At 36.9% G+C, this 21,752-nt stretch overlaps 4 protein-coding genes and 1 pseudogene across 12 annotated transcripts; 1 reads left to right on the forward strand and 4 right to left on the reverse strand.

Moving 5' to 3' along the window:
• Positions 1-260: 260 nt before the first annotated feature.
• Positions 261-4,202, reverse strand: RUS2 (root UVB sensitive protein (Protein of unknown function, DUF647)). Of its 4 annotated transcripts, XM_011081736.3 has the most exons (10): positions 4,046-4,202; positions 3,785-3,922; positions 2,875-2,963; positions 2,705-2,789; positions 2,526-2,585; positions 2,343-2,436; positions 2,090-2,187; positions 1,808-1,987; positions 921-1,043; positions 261-838 (listed from the first exon to the last, which is right to left on the reverse strand). In XM_011081736.3, the coding sequence occupies exons 1-10, from the start codon at positions 4,055-4,057 to the stop codon at positions 413-415; spliced, it is 1,305 nt and encodes a 434-aa protein (XP_011080038.1). In that variant the 5' UTR covers positions 4,058-4,202; the 3' UTR covers positions 261-412. The 4 variants fall into 4 exon arrangements, with proteins under 4 accessions (XP_011080038.1, XP_011080040.1, XP_088738057.1 ...); XM_011081738.3 differs by lacking the exon at positions 4,046-4,202 and having other exon boundaries at positions 2,526-2,616; positions 3,785-3,836; XM_088881931.1 differs by lacking the exons at positions 3,785-3,922; positions 4,046-4,202 and adding an exon at positions 3,629-3,743.
• A 522-nt stretch (positions 4,203-4,724) lies between these two features.
• On the reverse strand, positions 4,725-7,097 carry LOC105163411 (uncharacterized). 2 transcript variants are annotated; one of them, XM_011081735.3, is made up of 6 exons: positions 6,891-7,094; positions 6,712-6,806; positions 6,508-6,608; positions 6,095-6,164; positions 5,328-5,371; positions 4,725-5,162 (listed from the first exon to the last, which is right to left on the reverse strand). In XM_011081735.3, exons 1-6 carry the CDS (start codon positions 6,901-6,903, stop codon positions 5,066-5,068), a joined length of 420 nt encoding a protein of 139 aa, XP_011080037.1. In that variant the 5' UTR covers positions 6,904-7,094; the 3' UTR covers positions 4,725-5,065. The 2 variants fall into 2 exon arrangements, with proteins under 2 accessions (XP_011080037.1, XP_020550094.1); XM_020694435.2 differs by having other exon boundaries at positions 6,712-7,097.
• Positions 7,098-9,244: 2,147 nt separating this feature from the next.
• On the reverse strand, positions 9,245-11,469 carry LOC105163588 (inorganic phosphate transporter 1-4 pseudogene; annotated as a pseudogene). Its single transcript, XR_016066082.1, has 2 exons — positions 11,262-11,469; positions 9,245-10,992 (listed from the first exon to the last, which is right to left on the reverse strand). The product of XR_016066082.1 is annotated as an inorganic phosphate transporter 1-4 pseudogene (transcript).
• Positions 11,470-14,594: 3,125 nt separating this feature from the next.
• RGTA1 (RAB geranylgeranyl transferase alpha subunit 1) lies at positions 14,595-19,521 on the forward strand. 4 transcript variants are annotated; one of them, XM_088882012.1, is made up of 9 exons: positions 14,595-14,844; positions 15,452-15,647; positions 15,736-15,907; positions 16,066-16,226; positions 16,311-16,415; positions 16,942-17,739; positions 17,832-18,021; positions 18,232-18,418; positions 18,834-19,521. In XM_088882012.1, exons 2-9 carry the CDS (start codon positions 15,532-15,534, stop codon positions 19,220-19,222), a joined length of 2,118 nt encoding a protein of 705 aa, XP_088738138.1. In that variant the 5' UTR covers positions 14,595-14,844; positions 15,452-15,531; the 3' UTR covers positions 19,223-19,521. The 4 variants fall into 4 exon arrangements, with proteins under 4 accessions (XP_088738138.1, XP_011080035.1, XP_020550121.1 ...); XM_011081733.3 differs by having other exon boundaries at positions 14,595-14,839; XM_020694462.2 differs by having other exon boundaries at positions 14,595-14,839; positions 15,522-15,647.
• Positions 19,522-20,149: 628 nt separating this feature from the next.
• On the reverse strand, positions 20,150-21,238 carry LOC105163408 (ethylene-response factor C3). The gene has a single exon (XM_011081732.3). It carries the CDS (start codon positions 21,151-21,153, stop codon positions 20,386-20,388), a length of 768 nt encoding a protein of 255 aa, XP_011080034.1. The 5' UTR covers positions 21,154-21,238; the 3' UTR covers positions 20,150-20,385.
• Positions 21,239-21,752: the final 514 nt, after the last annotated feature.

Raw genomic sequence — 21,752 nt, forward strand, 5'->3', positions numbered from 1 at the left:
ATCAGTTGGAAAAATTAACAACTGATAACGCACTAATAATAATTAATAAATGTTAGTGAGCAGGCAGAGCGTGCTATTTGAGATAATGATGACCAAAAGCTAACATATTTTCATAGTTCATAAAATCATTGAGTGCCATTAAATTAAAATAAAAGGGTAAAGCAGATTTGTTTCCTCTTTTTTAGAATCCCTTTTGACATTTATAAAAGATGAATGAGCTAAAAGAGCCCCTTTTCATGTCAACCTGCGAAGCACCACTGTAGGTTAGTATTGCTGAAATCTTACCGCATGAAATGCTTGTGATTCGGCCGAAAGGATAAAGTCTCGGGACTTCTTAAGAATATTCTGTTTAGACCATACTGTTGCTATAATCTAAACGCAAGGAAGGAAACTACCTAGCTATGACGGTAGACTACAAAGCAAAACGGCATCCAGTTCCATCAAGAAAACGATCAGTGTGCCACCCTTTGGCCTGCAGCTCGGAGAGGAATGGAGAAAACACGTTGACCATCCTCTCATAAGCCTCCTCCAGGGGATCGCTGCTGGTTTTAAGCAACGTCTTCTCAATCTCAGCTGCATATGCAGCAACTAGCCATCCCTTCAATGCATCTTCCCCGGTAGCATTACGCTCCAGTATCATGTCTGTCCATTTGGTTCCACGATTTAAAATAAATTTTTCTTCTGGAAATTTTTCTTTAACTTGGTGCAGTTGTGAAGGCTTGACAACATTGTGTAAAGGTCTTCCCACCTTAACACTTCCAGCTTCTTCTATCAGTCGTCCGGGGAATAGGAGATCTTCTTGATATCTTAGATCAGCAGGACTAGGTATTCGACCTCTCTGGTTTAAGATCACCAAAGAGTAAGATACTGAAAATATTAATGGACCAAGTATGTCAAAAACTTGTGTATTTGGTTATAACCTTTAGAAAGTCCGCAACGATCATTGCGGTTCTCTGTGGATTTAGAGTGTTAACTGGAGTTGCTCGCATCTCTTCCGTGACACAGTAAATATGAAACAAAGATAGGAGAGGTCCAACCACCAACTGCAAGATGATCAGCAACATGATAACCATCACCAGTTCTCAAAAATAAAAACTATAATCTACCATTAAAATCACTCTTTCAATGGTACAACTGCATTCAGATGCGTTAATACTAGCGGGATCTTATAGAGTACCACACCACAAAATGATATCATTTGAACCCAAAAATTAATACAATCATCTTGTACCTCTGCATAAAGAAGACTGAAAAATAACATCCAGCACACCATATGGGACTCCTCAAAAGTACAAAAGACACAGAACAGAAGAATTAATGCTTGCCGCCATATTCAACATCATGCCCAATTAATAGGTCCAGTATGAACTTGAGACTCTAAAATCCAACCCCTCCCTCTCTTTGCCCCAACCATATTTTCCAGCAAGAACAAACAAAAGCTCCAATATCCATTAAGCCACACCAGCATAACTACCTCAATTGATCTCCACTACGGGCGTTGAAATACTACCTTCTTGCAGAAGCATGACATGCATTTATTAATGTAGCAAGACAAAAAAACATCACCCAGACAGTATAGCAACGATTGTATGTAGCCCCACTTTGCCACCAACTCAGGTTCTATCTCACGAGTGATAAACCAGAAATGCCAGGAACACATACATTCAATTACCCTTATAACATCTTAGGAGGAATAAACCATTTGTAGCAATTTATGCGACTTCATCGTTTCTCAAGTTTGAGATATAAGTTAGCAGAACAGGTCTTAGTATAAAATTGCACAGACACAGTGGTTAAAGAATTGTACCTTTCCCTGCATTGATGAGCAAACAGTAGATGCTAACTGAATTCCAGCTCCTATCCCAAGAACATTAAACAGAGTAGAAATGGCTTCACCTTTGGCAAATAGGTCGCTCAGATTTCCCTCTTTGGCGAATGAAGAATATATGGGCAATCTTGTTGCTCTTGCTGCGACAACTGCCATTCCCTGCACATTAAAAAGTTATCCTCCACAAATTAGCATGAAGACCCGAATGGTGGTTTGGCCTTATTCAAAATATATAAATCCAAAAGTAAATACTCAACTCACCTTAGCAAAATTGCCAAGCCCAGCCATTTCAAGGAATAAGTGTGGGCATAAAGGGGAAATTACTTCCAGACCAGTACCCAAGTCATAAAGAACATCGGCTGCAAGTAGGAAGATTTGTTCCTATCAAACATCCAATAGCAAGATACAAAGTGTAGATAAAGAAGGATACATAAAACCAATTCACATTATTAATCTGAGCAACTAATCAGAGAAAGCATTTAGGTGATTTGGGAATCAATTGAAAATAACAGACCCAAAATCCTCCAACATTTAGGTTCTGAGTCCATTCTTGCACCCAAGTTACTACATATGAGCTTCCCCACATGCTGCATACCATCTTTTAAAATCTGCATTTGATCAACAGAATACAACAGACTCATAACAGAAAGAACTCCAGGAACCAATCAATAAACTTTTCCAATTAATAAATCTTTACCCAACTAACAGCAGTAGCCTGTGCAGGTGTAGGTCGCAAGCCTGCAGCAAATAGAAGTGACTGAAAGGGAGTAAGACACTGAGAAATATCCCTGTCATAGTGGTGTATTTGATCGTTAAGAGCATTAAACGGTGTTGCATATGATCTATCATGAAAATAAAAGAACAAAATAAGAAGACCTGAGTTGATAATACAGATAATGTTGCACTGGAGAAGTGCTGCAGTGCACGAAATTGTGTATATCGTAGATATCCCTCATTCACACTGCAGATTTAAGACACAAAAACTCAATAATGAAAAAGTATGCTGTTGTCGAAGTATATCGAGAGGTTCGAATATAACCACTTACCTATATGGATAACCTGATGGAAAGAACTTATTCAGAAAGGACTCAACCATCCGACGGGAGGCAGGTCTTGCATCATCAACTCTCTTAACCTAAATTCAATTAAAAAACTTGAAGTTATCATTAAACAAGATGTTATACAAGATTGAATACAATAAGTACTAGTGTACTTTGGTATGAAATTCTACATCAAGCCCAGAAATTATATGTAATGAAATGGAATTTATTCAGACCCTGTCTGTTTCAGCTAAATCAACTATTGGCCAATAGAAAATTTCTCCTCAAGCCAGCCAATCTTCACAACTACTGCCATTGCATTTTCTGCACTTCCACCAACTTTGGCACCAACATCCATCAGAATGTGTAATTCTTGGGTGGTTCTAGACTATTGCTCCATGTCATGTTGGAAAGTGATTCCTAAACCAATGTTGTCCAAGATTCAAAGTAATGTTTCAAGAGAGACGCTTTATTGGTGGGAGCAAAGATCCATCAACGCCCAAGAATGACCAAAAAAATGCCACCCCGCACCATTCACCTCCAGAATCTAATACTGTTGATCATCATAATCCTCATCTCCAACACAATTTACACCAAACGAAATGTGCCAAACAATTAACCAAACCGCTGAAAATGAATCCCAACAGGTAATTGCTCACAAGATAGGGAAAAAGAAAAAAAAGTAAAAATGTAAGCATCTAATTCAAACATAGAGGAAGTAGGAGGCATAATAAAATCAAATTGTAGTCCCAGAATTTACCAAAAGCAGAGGTAAACAACAGAGACCGACCATTCAGTGAGTGAATGAAGAGGGTGAGCTAATTTTAGTCAAACAAAGCGAAACAAGATGGACACACCAACTGTTCGCAGAAATACTTGACAAGGCACAGTTAAATAAAGTGACAAGTGGGCTTACGGAAAGTTGACCATCGGGTTCGAACTGAAAGTGGTGGGACACCGAATCCGAAGTTTCAACCCAGTAGACGGGCACAGGAGCCGGCGCCGGCGACTGAGGCGGATCATTTGATTTCTTCTGTAGCATCTTAATTATTTCCTGTAAGGATGGAAACACCAAACAGTGCCCAAGAGAAAGATGAATACTGAGTAGAAGAAATGTACATCGGGATAGGAAGTAGAGTTCTCACAGACATAAGATAGAATTTATGTAGAGACAGACCGAAAGATTCATGGATAAGACTCGAGAGAGTTGCTGCGAACGGCCCGCCGGCAGTGTCGGGATTTGGCAGCGGCAGCAGACACAAACGGCCCCAAACGTTTAAATTACGACTAGCGAGTTCACAATATTTTATTATTTACATAAGACATATAACGCTTTTTTTTTTTCTTCTTTTATTTAGATTCATGTATGTGAAAATTGTCATAATTTATAAAATTCAGAAAAATAATTTAGAAATAGAGAGAAAATTGAGTAAATACAATAAAGTTGAAAACTTTACTCCTTTTTCCATATGATATCATAAATCAAGATTTTATTTATTAAAAAAATTGATAAATTTATTCGCTTAAAATATTTATGTCAAAGCTCTCATATCAAATTCTAGTCCAATAAATGGGACTATTAAAATAAAAATGGAGAGAGTATATAAATTCCATATAATAATTAGCTCTTTAAAAATTTATATATATTTTGTTATGATAAACTAATCAAAATGTCTGTGTGGGCTATTAATCATAATTTTAGCAAATGAAAAATTTGAGTTGTTTGGTTCAAGTTAGATTTGAGAGTGAAATAAAAGGAGCAGATGGAGGGGGGATGAAGGAAACCGCCATTGATGAACAGAAGAAAGCTAAGACACTAAAAAGCGTGTCTTGAATCTAACTGGAACTACCTTAACTTCCTCTTCAGCCAAAGACGAGGAGTTGCATTACTCTTTCACCTCTAACAAGAATGAGGTTAGAATTGGCAATTATCAGCTGATCAAAGTCATAGAAATCGAAAAAGGTTGTCTTGCTAATGTAGCCTTTTCACAAGTTATAGGAGCATGGCTGCAAGAACAACAATCAGATGTGGTACGTACATGGCAGATGGTTAAATATGCATGGAAACATGCGAGCTTTTTAGTTATCACATATATACATCATAACAGCCAAGAGCTGGTGTAGTTCAAAAGCATCGAATCCCACCGGCAAAAGGGCGGTCAAGTCAGCCATCATCGTCATTTATAAGGAATAGTGACTACATGAGATCGGGATCATCTTCATAGTCGAAATCAGCTTCGCTAGATTGCCTTCTCTTTGCCTCTCTTGGCCCTCTGCCTTTCTTTGGTTTTCCACTGCAATAGTTGAGGATTAAACCAAATTCAGATGGATCATCTATGAGAAATATTGGTTAATATTACTTCAAAACATTGATTTGTATGCTGAAACAATCAGACTAAATATCCTCAATAAATGATGAGTAGCAGCTTATCTGTAAGGATGAAAGTTTGAATACTTACGGTCCATTTGCTGATACGCCACCATCTCTTGCAATTTCTTCAGCCTGACGCATACGATAAACAAATCAAATATTGTTTGTCTTACACTCTCCAGAACAACATCGTAGTAATCCCATATCACATAAAAGTACTCTTAACACATGCAATCCAAATCAGATAGCTTTGGTTGGAGATTGAGATAGTATATACAACTCAAGGAAAGAGATCCACGGCATTAACCATATAAAGGACGTGGAAGTAAAGAAAACAAACGCCTATTGTCTCTCATTCTTCCATTGTTACGACTATAACCCTTCTCAAATATGATAATGTTTTAACCAATGTTGTCCAGGTACATGACATTTTATACGGGTTAACCAATGTTGTCCAGGTACACGACATTTTATACGGGTTAACCAATGTTGTCCAGGTACATGACATTTTATACGGGTCTAATGTCCAATTATTTTGACCAGCTAAATTCAAAGTTTTGCCAATCATCATATTTAGTATGAGACATATAGTTTAAGTGTCTTCACAAAATCTACATAGTACAAAGAAACGTAAATGCATAAAAGTGAAACACTAAGGAGGCACCCATTCTCTACATCAACATTACAACATCCGAGCAAGGCACACAAATATGTTTAAAATGCAATGGTAAACATGACGAAAACAGAAGGCAAGCTTGCGAACAGAACATAATCAGCTCCACCTATTTGCGATGATATCTCATGATATTGTTTTATACAAAAATAATAACATCAAACGTAAGTACAAACTCATACGGCTGGTGAAGTGACAGAAGATAATGAAAAGAGCCTATCTTCAGGCTGAAACTTCCTGGATCGTTTCAGGCTGCAAACAAGAGATCACAGGTAAATCATTCTTGAATCACATAAACTGAGAATAGAAACCAAGCTAACCAATTAACTGAAAAATGTTATACAAATGCTAAACTTGCAGCAAAAGAAAGTACGGATCAAATACTCCAAGAACTAATGTTATGGCAAAACGTATCCAACCCATATATCATCCCAGCGTCTAACAAAAATCAACATGAAACTTTCACCCTAATCACCATAATGCCATCTTTCACCCCACCCCAATTTTCCCAATTCCACAATCCCATTTTTCATTTGATTCCTTACAGATATATGAAATCAAAGAAAGAGAAACGAAACAAAGAAAAATCATTTACAGAGTAGTGCTCTTGGAGGATGACAAAAACCCTTCAAAACCTTTCAAGACATTGCCACATTGGCTTGGATCCTGTAAATAACTCGTCTCCATATCGTATACCTGTACAAAGAATTCATTAAAGGAACAACAAATTATAAGTAAATCAAATACTTTCACAAAAAACCTTCAAGAAAGAATCATAAACATATATACAAACAGTTACCTGTTTCTCGATATTCCGGAGTTCTTCATGCAGCTTGGCCCTTTTGCATAAAAGCGCAGCCAACATCGCAGAAGGGTTTGAAGAAGTTCGTTGTCCTAAAGAAAATGTGAAAATTTGTACAAGAAAGAATAGAAGTACATTGCAGACCCATTTACAATATTTGGGGAAATATACTCTACCTTCTGAATCCATGTTAAAGATCCCAGAATTAGGGTTTAAGGGTCGAATCAATTGTGGTATTGCTGCCTCTTCCTCCTTTCTCCTTGCACTTCGCGATCACGAGCTGTGAAAGGGGTTGATCACAGACGGCGACGTTTCGGGGAAAATTTCCGAGTAACTACGGATCCCCTGGTCTTGTTCCAGTCAGGAGGGTAACTTCGTCCTGTCAAATGCTGACCTGATTGGCAATATAGAAATAGCTCTGGAAGTAGGAACATGCAATTTCATTTCTCACCAAGAAAATTGAAAAATGAAGTTTATGTATTATTACTAATATCCATAATAAAATTTAAGAAGGTATACACAAATCAAATTCGATTTAATCAAATCAATACACTTATTATTTAATTTAATATTTTTTTAAATATATATTAATTATATACTTATTATATAATTAATTTAAATTCAATCAAATCTAAAGTAAATTAAATATTTTCTGTAGTAGAGTAGCATATAAAGTGTATCAATGTAACAATTTTTTCAACGAAATCTTGAGTGCTACACTACCAAAATCAAATAATGCATTATTGCATTACATTTTTTATTTTCAGATTGAATAATTTTATTTCCATTTTTAGATATTCTTTAAATTGTTTATTTTTTTAAAATAAATATTTTATGTAGTAAAACACGACATCATTCAAAATAATTGCATTTTTACTTTTCAATCAGTCATACACGACCTTTTGATCGAATTATTTTAATTCTCTCAAAGTTTTGATTGTATTTATGTAATTTGAAATGAAAGACTAAGACGATGCATACGAGATTTGCCTAATGAAAATGAGATAAGAATAAAATGTAAGAACAGTCCCTTAACTTTAAAATACTTAAAAAAAAAACAATTTAAATTCCTGAAAACTATGATAAAATAAATGAACCCGAACAATGAATTTAAAGTAACTACAATGCAATTTCCAATTACTAAGATTTTATTTTCCATCTTATTGTTTTATTTCCTATTTTATGATTAAACATACATACATAAACTCAATTTCAAATAATAGAAAGAATTTCGGTTTCAAGAACTCTGTACACAAACAAAATCTAGTCTGTGGTTGTTAATTACAATAAACTGTAGAACAAGAAAAGAACAGGAGAAAAGAAGAAAATCAATCTCCCTTTCTTCAATTCTGCCACAAGAAAAGCTGTCCAAAGGCTTTCAGACCAACAAACACTTGGAGGGCTCTTTTCTTGCACAAAATTTGAAACTCTTTTGATTATTCCAACGTTTCATCTTTAAGAATCTCCATCCCATGTTCAGGATCAAAGGGTACTAATTGATCATTGTTTCTTGATTGCTTCTGCCGTTTTGTCTGTGTGTGTGTGAGAGTGTGTGTTTCTTGATTCTGGATTCTTGCCCTCTTGGAAGTTTACATGTAATTTTGTATTGCTTTTACCAGTATATTTACCTGGTTTTGTACCTTTCTTATGTTTCTGGGTTGTTTTTATTTTTTTTTTTTGTGTGTGTGTTGCTTTTTGTCGGTTAATCGATTCGTTTAAAGCTATCTGAAACTGAAGTCCACCCTGATCTAATTATTATTATGTCTTTAATAATAGTGAGGAGATTTTCTTGCAGTGTGATTCTGTGGGGAAAATCTTTATTTCAAGACATTACATTTGTGTGAAGTTCTGATTCTAGAGTGTTAGCATTTGTCTGGAATCTGATCTCTGTCTATCAGAATCATAGTCCTTACTAATGAGATCATAGGAAACATATGTTTTTAGTCTACTTGGTACAATGTTGAACTATTTGTTTTTGTGTTCTGGTCTTCTCCAGATAAATGCTGTTTCTGGTATTGGTGTTGCTGAGCACAGCAAAAGTGCATTCTTGGAACTGAAGAGGAAGAGAGTGCAGAGTCACCTGATTTTCAAGTTTGATGAGAAGAAAAATGAAGTTCTTGTCGAGAAGACTGGCGGCCCTGCTGATGATTTTGCTGAATCCTTACCGCAGATGCTTTACACTACATCTTGAAGTGATTAGGGAACGTGCCCGATGAAGTATCCATAACTCTAATACAGTTCTTGAAACAAGGAGTGAAGGGCCGTCGGCCTCTGAAGACGGACGAGGGAACGTTTGAATCTTTTCAACAGGAGTGCGCATAAAATCTCAATCTTGTCTTATGGTTTGTGAGAAGTTTCAAGATTTTCTGAGAGGATTGTTTTCTCAGTTCTTGCAGTTTGTTGTGTGGCTTCTTGATCCTTTTTCCTTGTTTAAACAAATTGTATTGCTTAGAAGTAATCTGTGTTGCAATAATTTTGTCTCACTGTCTGATATTGCAAAATTACAGATTCAAATAGCTCTAAAAATCGAAAAGCCTACGTATAAAACTAAAAAACTTTAGAAGAAAAAAGAAAAAGAAAACAATAACATGAAGTTAGACAAGAAAATTGTAGAAGCACTTAGAACTACTCCGGTATTTACATTACGGGAACGCTTCTTCCTTGTTCAACTCCTCATTTTCGCCCGACATCTCCTCCAGGGACTTTCCTTTTGATTCAGGCACCAAGAAAGTGAACAATAAGCCCAACAGATTGATCACTCCCAATACAATGAGCGAATTCTTGACGCCGATTCCAGCAGGGTAACCAGCATCCGCCTTCTTCGGGTCCTGGTTCTGCGCCAGGTACAAGAACCCGAAAGCCCCGATTATGGCTCCTAGCTTTCCAGCTGCGGCTGAGATCCCGTGGCAGGTAGAGCGAAACCGGGCAGGGAATATCTCGGCTGGCACGACAAATGTGGTGCTGTTTGGCCCGAAATTTGCAAAGAAGAAGGTCAGGGAGTACATCACTATGAAGCCAATTCGGTTGTCGGGTTTAGTCCAGTGATGATAAGGGAAGGCCAAAGCAAACATGAAAACTGTCATGAAAAAGAATCCTATCAATTGAATGGTGAATCTTCCTATTATATCAATCAGTGCCACGGTGACCCAGTAACCGGGGACCGTGCTGCAAAGGGCTATAAGTGTTTGCGCCCTTGCGATTGTGAATACTTCTTTAATTGCATTCATCCCTTTTGCCGGAGGGATCCATCCAATTGCGCTGAAAATGTCTTTCTGGAACAGATTCTGGCTATAAAACGCAATGTCAAGCAACAACCATGTGCTTGCAGTTCCAAGCAGGTGCAGTCCATGGCGACTCAGGAATTCCCCGGAAAACAAACCGTATGGGTTCTTTTTCTTGGCAATCTGATCCACTTTCTGCTGCTCCGCCTCAATTTCCACATTCAAGATCTTCGACATATCGGCTGCCGCCTGTTTCGCATTCTTTGCCACCAGAGCCGTGTAACGGGCAGTTTCCGGCATTTTCTGCCGCCAGTAGTAAGTAAGCAAAGCCGGAAGGGCGCCCAGCATCAAGATTATCCTCCAGACGTAATCGGCTTCCGGGGGCGTCGACGCTATCGGGTTAACCTCATAAGCTGGCGCCTTCGATCTGGCCTCAAACGCCGCTGACACAATCATAGCAAGAATCCCACCAGCAAGAATTCCGAACCCCTGCATTGCAAACACGGCGGCGACAAACGCGCCGCGGGTCTTCTTGCTAGCATACTCGGACATGATTGTGGCGGAGAGAGGGTAGTCTCCGCCGATGCCGAAGCCAAGCCAAAACCTGAAGAAGCAGAGAGTGGCCATGACGGATTTCGCCTCCCTCCCAAAAGAAAGGCCGGAGGCAATGGAGCAAAGACACATCAGCATTAGTGTCAGGCCGTAGACCTTCTTCCGTCCCAACTTGTCGCCGAGCCACCCGAAGAAAAGCTGGCCGGCAAGAGTCCCACAAAGGGCGACGCCGTTGACGGCGGCTGATATATTCGGCGGGAGGCTGCCGGGCTTCGCGGAGCCATCGACGTGGTAGTAAATCCGGCCGAGCATCTTGGTGACGAGGGATATACAGAAGAGATCATAAGCGTCGGTGAAAAACCCCATCCCGGCGATGATGATGGCGGTGAAATGGTACCATTGCGTCTTGGCGGCATCGAGCGCATTCAGTACTTTCAAATTGTTGTCCTCCGCCATTTTTCTTCTCTCATACACTCTTTCTCTCTTCCACTTCTTTCAAGAAATCCTGAAAACCAGATTTATCAGATCATAAGGAAAATGGAGTCATTTCAAGAAACTCCAATAAAATCTTCTGTGCAGCCAAGAAAATCCCAAATTACAAAAACGTCTTCCGCCCTATGGATATGATCTTACATCTGAGGAAATAATATCAAACTGCATTTAAATCGTATCAACAACAACTCTGCATGGAAGACATAACAAACATATATAGAACGTATACAACAAACATATTGTTGTCTATATTCTTTACCACGCATGAAGACCGACCATTACCTGCTGCTTTATTGCAGGAGAGAGGAGGAGAGAGAGAGAGAGCGAATGAAATAACCCTTTTCTTGAAAATCAAAGGGGCAACAAAATCTTGATGCTTCTTGATTTTTGATCTCTTTTTCGCGTGGCTGAGTTCGCCGGTGGATTGAAAGGGTGGGGAGGTGATGGTTTTTATATAAATGTCTCCCTGGGATCTTCGCCGGTGTGTCCGGGACACCAGTCAACTTTTCTCCCACAGTTTTCGATTTTCGCACCATTTTCTCTCGGAACTTTCTATTTATTTAGTTCCATCTTTATTTAGGACTATTGAATTATCACCTTGAATACTATAACTATTATTATTATTATTCAAATTTTATAAATTCAAAATTTCACCCTTTATGATATTATAAACAATTATAATATTTTACTTAATTGAAATAATAATTTAATTTTTAGTATGTTAGTTTCTGAAATTAGAGTTTAGTCGTCTGACTGTATGTACGAAGTCCCTTACTCGAATTATGAATGAGTTATTTTTCAAATATACATATATTTGTTAGATAATTGATTAAGTAGAATCAATTATATTACCATATTAATATGTTAGTTTCTGAAATTAGAGTTTAATCGTCTGACTGTATGTACGAAGTCCCTTACTCGAATTATGAATGAGTTATTTTTCAAATATACATATATTTGTTAGATAATTGATTAAGTAGAATCAATTATATTACCATATTAATATGTTAGTTTCTGAAATTAGAGTTTAATCGTCTGACTGTATGTACGAAGTCCCTTACTCGAATTATGAATGAGTTATTTTTCAAATATACATATATTTGTTAGATAATTGATTAAGTAGAATCAATTATATTACCATATTAATAATAAGTCGATTGCAAAATAAATTTGCAACAAAACTTACACGGTTATAAAAATTAAGGTAAATTACAGCTACTTCTCTTAAGGTATGACGTAATTAGGAATATCTCATTACTTTTAGAAAAATTACAAATATCTTTTTTAAATAAAAAATAATTATATAGCCCTTAGATGGTGAAGCGGACAATATTATTTTACTTTTGCTCAAATATCTGAAAATATAAAAAATAATAAGATTGGGTAAAATAAATACTCCATAAGGAATATTAGATGAAAACCTAACGCAAACTAATGAAATGTGCTCGTTGTTAGACAAACTTAATAATAAAAAAAATATTTTTAATTTCTCAGACAATAATAAAAATTTTCAATTATGTCAAATCTAAAAAAAAGTAGCTACAATTTATCCTAAAATTAAATTGAATGAAACAAATCAAGAGCGGTGTCATACTAATGCATCTTTCCCCCCTAATTCGTTCAATAGTAAGTCATACAGCTCAATCTTTTTCCGATTTTTAGTAGTTACAAATATTAGGTGAATATAGGCTTGAATCTTGATCCACTGGCATTCTTGATGCAGTATGATTATAATATAATAAAATTAAACAGAAAATTGAGAGCCAAAACCCCGTCAGAATAGGCTTTCTAAGTTCTAACATCCACAACCACTCTTAGTCTAAGAAACCTCCTGCAAGAAATCTGGAAATCCGCGTACACAAACACCCCTAAAAGAGCATCCCTAAAGCCATGGGCCTGAACCCAGAATGCAGAATACGAGAAATTCAACTCATTGGGGACTTTGTCTGAAGTGCAGTGAGGCAACATCAGAAGACCACTCATGACTGTCCGGGGCCTGTTTGAGACTGTTAGGCCCGCTTTGCAGTTCCACTCTCTCTGCGTGAAGGATTTCACAAGGGTTTGATCTGCCTGTCTGAAAGGATCTTTCCAATGAAGGGATTTTCCCTTGCTTTCTTCATGAATTAGTCTTTTTCCAGGGGGAAAAAAAGAAAAAGAGAATATTATTACAAGAATATCGGAAAAGAAAAGAAAAACAAGACCAAAACTAAGGGAAGAAAGGGTTGCAAATATTGCACTGAGCTATAATATCGCATTGGTGTTTGATCTCTTGTTTTGGCTATGGTTTTGGGACATGGAAACTACGACTGTTGCTGTACTGCAGCCGGCAGTACAGTCTCTGTTCTACAGTGTGAACACACCCTGCACTTTGTCATTTTACTACAACTTTTGAAAATCCTTTTTCTTTGGTCCAAAAAAGGGATGAGTCATTTTTTATCAAAAAATTTTAGGGATATTTGTCCGTACTCTCATAATTTTTGATGTAATTATAAGTAAATTTTATATGGTGTGAATTCAAAAATTATATTTAGTACTATAGCTATTTGTTTTCATCTAATAATAAGTCCATTCGTCACTCAAAATTGATCGAATTTAAATTTGTTGATATTAACAAAAAAAATTAAATAAATATTCATATTTACTCCCAATTAATTTATTGTTGATGTATTGCAAATCAAATAATTTTTTTTATAACCAAATTACTCTTATGCATCTTCACATGTCAATACATGTGAAGAGGTATATATTTTCATCGTTATGAGGATGGTTTAGTTAGAAAAAATTTATTTGATCTACAATAAATCAATAATAAGTGAACAAAAGGTATATATAATTATTTTTTTTTTTGTTAATATCAATAAATTTTATAAATCTAGATTAACAAAAAGATCTATTTATTATATAGAAGCAATAATATATATATATATATATAATTATCCCAAAAAATTATATCTGTAGTTCAGATTGATGATCAAAGGAGAAGTTAGGCAAATGGCATTCAAGAAATTATTGGTGAGGGTTAACCCTTGGTTTGTTCAATATTCTAGTTTTGAGCAGTGTGATCCTCCCACCACAGTGTTAATACTCACCTAAAATTCCACATTAAGATACAAATATTCCGGATTTAGTAGTACAAAATGAAATGATATTTTTTAATTTAAAGAAAAAAGCCTATGAAAGGCAACGGGGCAGGTTAGAAGTGGATTTGTCCGAACTCAAGTTCCGTACTTAAAAACACCCCGCCACATCCCTCAAAAGATTCGATTCGTTGGACCCGATATTATCCCAAATCTGTAAAAAAGTATATTAAGGACTTCGACTGCCCTGATCCATTGATGTTCCTAAAAGAGCATATATTTATATCCATATAATAATCAAATAGTATTCTTTTTAATTATAAATTCATATTACATCTTATATTGTATTTAATGTAATATATATGATGTATATAATTTTTTTTAAAAAATATTTTTTAAGAAAAAGTAATAGCAATAGAGTTCTTTGAACTTTAAAAAAAAAGTAATAACACATATTGTAGTTTTATAGGGGGTAAAATGCAATTAACCTCCATCCCCAGTTCACAGGTGCAAATATGTCTTTTGAAGTGCTTCACTTTCCGTTTTGATCTGTTTCTTTTGTTGCATAAATAAATTAGTGTTTTTTGTTCCAACGGAGATCGCGTTTTGCTCAAAGATTTGGGTTTTTTAATTTGACATCCGGTGGGACTTGGGTTCTCCTCGCACTTTCTTCGGACAAATCGCCGCCACAGCTGACTCTAACCCCGCGGCTGCTATCCGTTGCGCTGGTCTATTCTCCGTCGCCGGCGACCCGCACTCGCTCGCCATTCGCATCCGCCTGAAGTAAGGTCCCTTTTCTGTGATCGTCCATTACAGCTGGGTTGTTGAAAACTATTCTGATTGGTACTAGTCTGAGATAACGCTTTGCAGTTTAGGGTATTTTTTTGGCTTTGGATGCTTGGAGGGTTTTATCTATATCCGTTTCCTCCATTATTTCCTATTTGTTGACCAAAAGCATGTTCATTTAGGCAGTGGTTGAGCACCAATTTTTACGTGGTTGTTCTCAGTTTTAGTGCGAAAATGCGATAGTGCTTCTTAATGCTGCAATTCTGGTATATTTTGAACCTCTTCTAGTCAATTGCGATAACAAATTTTATTTGCTTATTGGTTTGTTAAAAACAGACTGCATCTTGTGAAAGTTCCTTGGACTAGCTTTATCAGCTGGAAATGAACTCCCAAGTATTCCTAAGTTATTCTACAAGATAACAATCTGAAACGTATAAAACTGATGCTTGAGGAGCAAATAGGTCATTCTTTTTGTACCCAAACACTCAAGATCTTTTACTTGAAAAGTCTTTATAAACTTAGAACATGGTAGCAATTTCTGAGATCTTTAATAACGTTAGCCAAACCATCTTTAGTCTAACTGAATTGCAAGAATAACTTATATTGCAGTTGCATTTTAGCACTTTCATTATTGAGCTTGAAATCCAAACTTGCATACCAACTCAATATTCTGATAAAGAAGAGAGAAAATGCATGGGAGACCGCGGATAGCCCCAACAAAAGAAGAGCAAGAAGCTTCATCTCTCAGAGCGGCCAAACTTCGGGATCTCCAGTCTCAAGTTCTTAACTTTCACCACAACAAAATGTTTGTGATCTGTCCTTCTTTGGATACTTATTCTTATCTAGAAAGAATAATTGCCTTTTGTTGATTTTTTTGTTTAAATGTATTACAGATATACGAAAGAAGCAGTAGAAATCAGTGCCAAGCTGTTAGAATCAAATCCTGAGCATTATACTGGTTGGAACTACCGGAAGCTCGCTGTACAATACCTTCTTGATCAGCAGTCAGAGAATGGGGTGGATTCCAATTCAATCCAATCAATTCTAGATGAAGAATTGAGAATTGTGAGTTTAACTTTATTTTTGTTTTCTGTTCTCAATTGATTAAAATTGATGCAAAAATCAAAGTTATGTTCTGTGTTGAAGATTAAGATATGTATGTTTTATAGTAGAAATTGGTTATGTAACTGATGGACTGGTTAGAGTATGAATTTTTTATTTAGGTAGAGAATGCATTAAAGAAGAATTTTAAGTCTTATGGTGCGTGGCATCACCGCAAATGGGTCCTAAGCAAGGGTCATTCCTCCACAGACAGGGAATTACGGCTTCTGGGCAAGTTCCAGAAGTTGGACGCACGGAATTTCCATGCATGGAACTACAGGAGGTGAAGTGCTGAAGTTTTGAACGTCAACTGGATAAATAATTGGTTGCATTTGTTAACATGGTTTCTATGGAATGCTTCTTCCAGGTTCATAGCAGGATTAAGGAAGATTCCGGATGAAGAAGAACTTCAATACACGACGGATATGATATATGATAATTTTAGTAATTATTCTGCCTGGCATAACAGAAGGTATACTGGTTTTGTAACTTGTTTTGAATTGATTAGTAATCATGTCTACCAAAGTCTGGCCAACACATTCTAGTTTGTATCTCAGGAAGTGGTATTTTTCCTTATTACATGATTTTCTCTATCTATTTATGCATGAATACATTTTGCTTTTCTAGTAGAGAAGCAGTAGTTGTTTCGATATTGGAAATAGATAGATTTTTGGTAGGATAACTTTTTGGGCATATTCGTTGGTGTTACTCTTTATCAGTTTGGTGCACAGGTGTATGCCGATTTTCAAGTATGGATATTCACCCTTTTCGGTCAGTTTATCTTGTGATACTGGAGCATCATTCTGTTGTAGTTTTTTGTTCATGCATTTCTTGTTCAGCATGTGGAAACAAAGTATTGACTGTTATCAATATATGAAGATTGGTTCTGACCATGGATTGCACATGAAGAAAAAATTATTAACAATTCAGATCTTCTTATTTTTGTTAACTGATATTTTAATTTGAATCATGTAACCTTTTTCCCAACGTATCTGCAGTGTGATTTTGTCTATTCTCCTGGGGAAAAGAGAAAAAGGATATCATGATAAAGAGAGAGTTTTTGGAGAGGAGTACGAGTTTGTACGCAATGCTCTCTTCACGGACCCTGATGATCAAAGTGGTTGGTTTTATCATTTATGGCTTCTGGATCAGACATTGAAGCGGGAGCCTGTTTTGCTTTCTTCTTGGCCTCCACATGGATCTAATCTGTGTTTATCAGTTGATGGCTCCTTAAATGACCGACAAACATTACCTGTACCACATTTCCAGTCTAAAGCTAGAACATTTCCTCTCATTTTATATTTTAGCGAAGGTGTTGAAGGTGTGAGCTCCTCTACAGTAACTGTTGAATCTAAATGTCATGCTGGTGATGATTTTACTTGGATGCCACTTTCAGCAAATAAATTTGGGTTTTCCCAAGCCTGGTTGACTTACCTTAAGTTTCCTAATGAAGTGCATTCCTTGGAGGCTTGCCCTGTAAAGGTTACTGTTGCACATGCTGCCGGTATTACTTCGTCAAGTGGTATGCCCTGTAGTCAGTCGTGTCATATATCTTTCACGGTAATTGTACCTTCTGATGATCGACAACATTCTGAGTTGCAAACCACTCATAGAATATCATGGAAAGAGGAAAACATTAGAAGTTGCACTACACAATCTCTGGAGGCAGACATACTTCGCTCGCTTTGTGAACTGGAAATCACAAAGGAGAACAAGCCAACCACTCCTAAGTGGAGTATGGAGACTATATCCAATGAAATAGCTCACTGCCAGGAACTTCTGTCAACTACAAACTGGTAAGCTAGATTATGGTTATTATGGTAAATTAAAGAAGCTTATTATTCTGGCAAGTTGTTTGCTTACTTTTCTTATTTATTTTTCATTGTAGTAAAATTGGAAAACTTACTCTTGCAAGACTCTTGATGGCACGTAACGCACTGATCTCATACGGCAACCCACATTTTGGCACTGAGGCAAATTATGAAGATGTTCTTGCACTTTATCGTGATTTAATGAAGATGGACCCTGCTCATATTTGTTACTATGAGGATGAGTACAGCTTAGTTTTGTTGAAGCAGGTGAGTCTCTCAATTTATTCTTTGTTCACACCTCCTTAATAATATAGGGTTTACTTTATTTTAATTTTTTCTTTTTTCTCTGTGCTTTTTCTTTTGGGGGGTTGGCAGGTGCAATACTGGGTTTGTTTTACCTGTACATTTTTCTTATATTTTCTCCATGAATTGGGTTTCTCTTTTGAACTATGAATAATTTGAGTTATTATTCGACAGTTGACTTCAAATGTAGGATCTTTAATGAAGCACTGTTATCAATACCAAGAGTCTTCTTCACCAAGTATGAATCCTTATTTATGTGTACGATTAAATGGTCTCTCGTTATCACGACTTGGGAGTATGGAGCAGCTACTGTGGGTTCAAATGTTAGATCTCAGCCACAACAAACTCCGTACAATTGAAGGTAATCACAGCCAAATATATTGCATCTTTGAGATATATATATATATGTTTTTACTGCTTCCACCTTCAGTTTTGATTTTGAGAAAATTATTTTTCAGCACAATATAATATATAAGTTATGCCACCATGCAATTAACATAATTTAGTAAGAGTCTGTGCTCCATTTCTGGTAATACACAAGTCAACTGTTACCGGGTAAAGTGTAATCCAATTGGTTTTGTAATCGAAACTTTGACATACGCAAGTGCATTATTCCTTTGTATAGACATTTGTTGAATGTGGAGAAGAAATTTCAAGAAATACATTTCTACCGCGATTTAATTCTATAAGTTATTTTGAGTTGCCTGAAATTTTATTTATTCTTATGCTTGAAAAACCTGACTTCAAGTTTCCAATTCTCTGAAATTTCCGGACAGGGTTGGAGGCTCTGCAACTGCTCTCCTGCTTGAAGCTTAACAACAACAGACTCTGCAGTTTTACAGCTTTGGAGCCCTTAAAAACCCTAAAGTCTTTAGAAGCATTAGACATATCGTACAATGAGATTGGTGCTCATTCCATCGACACAAGAAGGTATTTGTGTTCATCTCCTCTGACTCATGCAGTTGGAAATGACTGGAATTTCAAGAAATTCACCGATGAAGATGTCAAGTTGAAGGATCACTGGGACGCATATCTACTTTTCAAGGACTTAAATTTGAGACAATTAGAGATCACAGGGAATGCAGTCGTCAATGACCGGTTGAAAGCATTTCTATGCAAGTTAATGCCATCGTTGAAGAGGCTCAATGGTGAAAAGTGTTGTTAGGTTCATTATGCCGTCTTCACTTGTACAAGTTTCCAAGCACCTGAAATTCTGGAAATGCCCATGCTCTATAATGCTGGATTATCCTGATGAACTAGCACAGTACTATACACATTCTTGAGATGCTGTTTGGCATTACTTGTACGAGTTTGTTCTTTACTTCTAACCGAAGTTTCCAGGTTTCCAACTTTTCAATGTGACGAACGAGGAACAAAACTGCAAGTAATTGACCTTTGTGTCAAATGAATTCGAAGTCAGGATTCTTAACTCTAATGAATGAATGAATTGATGGATTCATCGAACTTAGTCTCATCCTTCACCTTCAAGAAGGTGGCAGGAAGCCCACTTGAAATTGACAGCACTGTAATATTACATTTTCCACGCTTTATTCCTCTGCTCTGCTCCAGACACCAAGACTTTACAGGTTTGTCTTCAATTCCTGACCTCTATTTCCCGACCACCCAATGTACAGGTTTTTCTGTTTCTTCTTATTTTAGTATAATAACAGTGCACGTTACTGTGTTGCAAACATTTGAGGATAAACATGACGATGTCGTCCATACTAAACAAAACTCTGTAATAGCTGAGGTAGACCAAATGGGTGCTTACTTTTTGGTATCCCATCATTTTCAACTTAAAGACAAAACCAATAAGATTAGCTACTGCAACTTGAAGATGAGCCAAGCCCCACCTCGGAGGGCGTCACTTCCATTCTTATTAAAGAATCCAAGAACTACGAACATGGTCAGAGACAACTTTTTATTACGATTTAATATTATATCTATATAGACAAATCACGTCTATAAAATTCATGGTTATCTATATATTTATATAAATATTTTATACACGACGTGTGCATACATCAAATAAGATACTAAACACAGCATTCAATTTTTGCGTGGAACTGAAAAATTGCACAGCATAAGCATATTTGACTGCTCAGAACTTTACTATGTACATTAATGCATGGCGTTACTTACGCACAACAACTACCCAAAGCATTTGATATACACAACAAAAGTTTCTTCCCGACAACAATTCCCTTCTCTTGAGGGAATTCTCTCCAAGAAAAAAAAAAAAAAAAAAAGGGAAACAGGAACAACGACCAGAACTGATCAAGAAACGAAAATCATGGGAAGTTGACAAAAATGTAATAATATTATAATTCACCAACTTTGTGATGATGATGATGGTGAAGATGAAGATGAAGATGAAGATGAAAATGAAAATGAAGATGAAGAACTCAAAAGGGCCTCCAAATATTCAGCCCCCAGATCCTCCAAAACCACCACATTTTCCACCTTCTCATCACTATTATTATTACCCTCCAAACTCATCTTACTGCGGCTCTTCCTGTTCACAGATTTTTTCTTCCTCATGGAATGCTTCCTCTTCAGAGCAATCACCGGCGAACACCCCTCTTCAGCTCCTCCGCACTCCATTTCTTGAAGCGACTCCCTCACTCTCTCCACCGGAAAATTCAGCACGGCCGCGGCACCCCTCATGGCGAATGCTGCTTGATCGTACGCCAACGCAGCCGCTTCCGCGCTGTCGAACGTGCCAAGCCAAACCCGGACCCCATTCCTGGTGGAGTCTCTTATCTCCGCCGCGAACTTCCCCCACGGCCGCCTCCTGACGCCTCTGTACGATTTCTCCCTCTTTTCTTGAACCCTTTTCGCTCTGGAACTCACTTCTTCTTCCTTACACGATGAATTCGAATTGGAATTAGTCTCAGACGATTCCTTGACAGCTCCCTGCGCCAAAACGCCGTAGAGAAGCATTTCTTGGGAGTCATTGACATTGAAAGGGAGGGAAAGATCATCGTATTCCCAATCAGGGGAATGCAATTCCCGTTCCGGGAAGGAGTATTGACTCTGGGATTGGAATTGGAAGAAAGAAGAGTCCATAGCTTGAGTTGGAGTTGGAGTTTGCATTTGATATTATTATTGTTTTTGAAAGTCTGGGGGCTATAAATATATACCCGCCCCGGAAAAAATGGAATTTTCCACTGGGAATAAAATAAAATAAAATGAAACGGATGTGTTTGGACATGGAGTTGGTATTATTACTGTGAAAAATGGGAATATTGATTCCAATAAGAATTGGGATTAGTCCGTGTAATGTGGTGTGGACCCATATCCATTTAATCAGACACGTGAGTCAAACCCAAGGATGACGCACGGCGGCGCGGGTCCCACCTCTTTTCTAATTACTCTCTCATTTTTTTATTTTTATTTTTATTTCCCCTCCCCCCTCTTTTCTTTTTTGTCTTAATCGTAAAAAATAATATTAAGGGTAAAAAATGTTTACCTTCTAAACAAATAATAGGAGAAACCATACAAGGCATGATATTACCAAACTATCCCTCAACAAGCAATAATTGTCACGTAAATTAAAGAAGTTTGTGATCCATCGATATAGTAATTTCAAACTTTCTGTCATATATTGAAGATTTCTGACAACTAACCCCATCTCAAATATAATCTCAAAAAAAAAAAAAAAAATCAAAAATATCATATAATATGTATATTTT

The sequence above is a fragment of the Sesamum indicum genome, linkage group LG6 (assembly GCF_026168435.1).
Source record: "Sesamum indicum cultivar Baizhima isolate 11 linkage group LG6, ASM2616843v1, whole genome shotgun sequence".
Taxonomy (NCBI): domain Eukaryota; kingdom Viridiplantae; phylum Streptophyta; class Magnoliopsida; order Lamiales; family Pedaliaceae; genus Sesamum; species Sesamum indicum.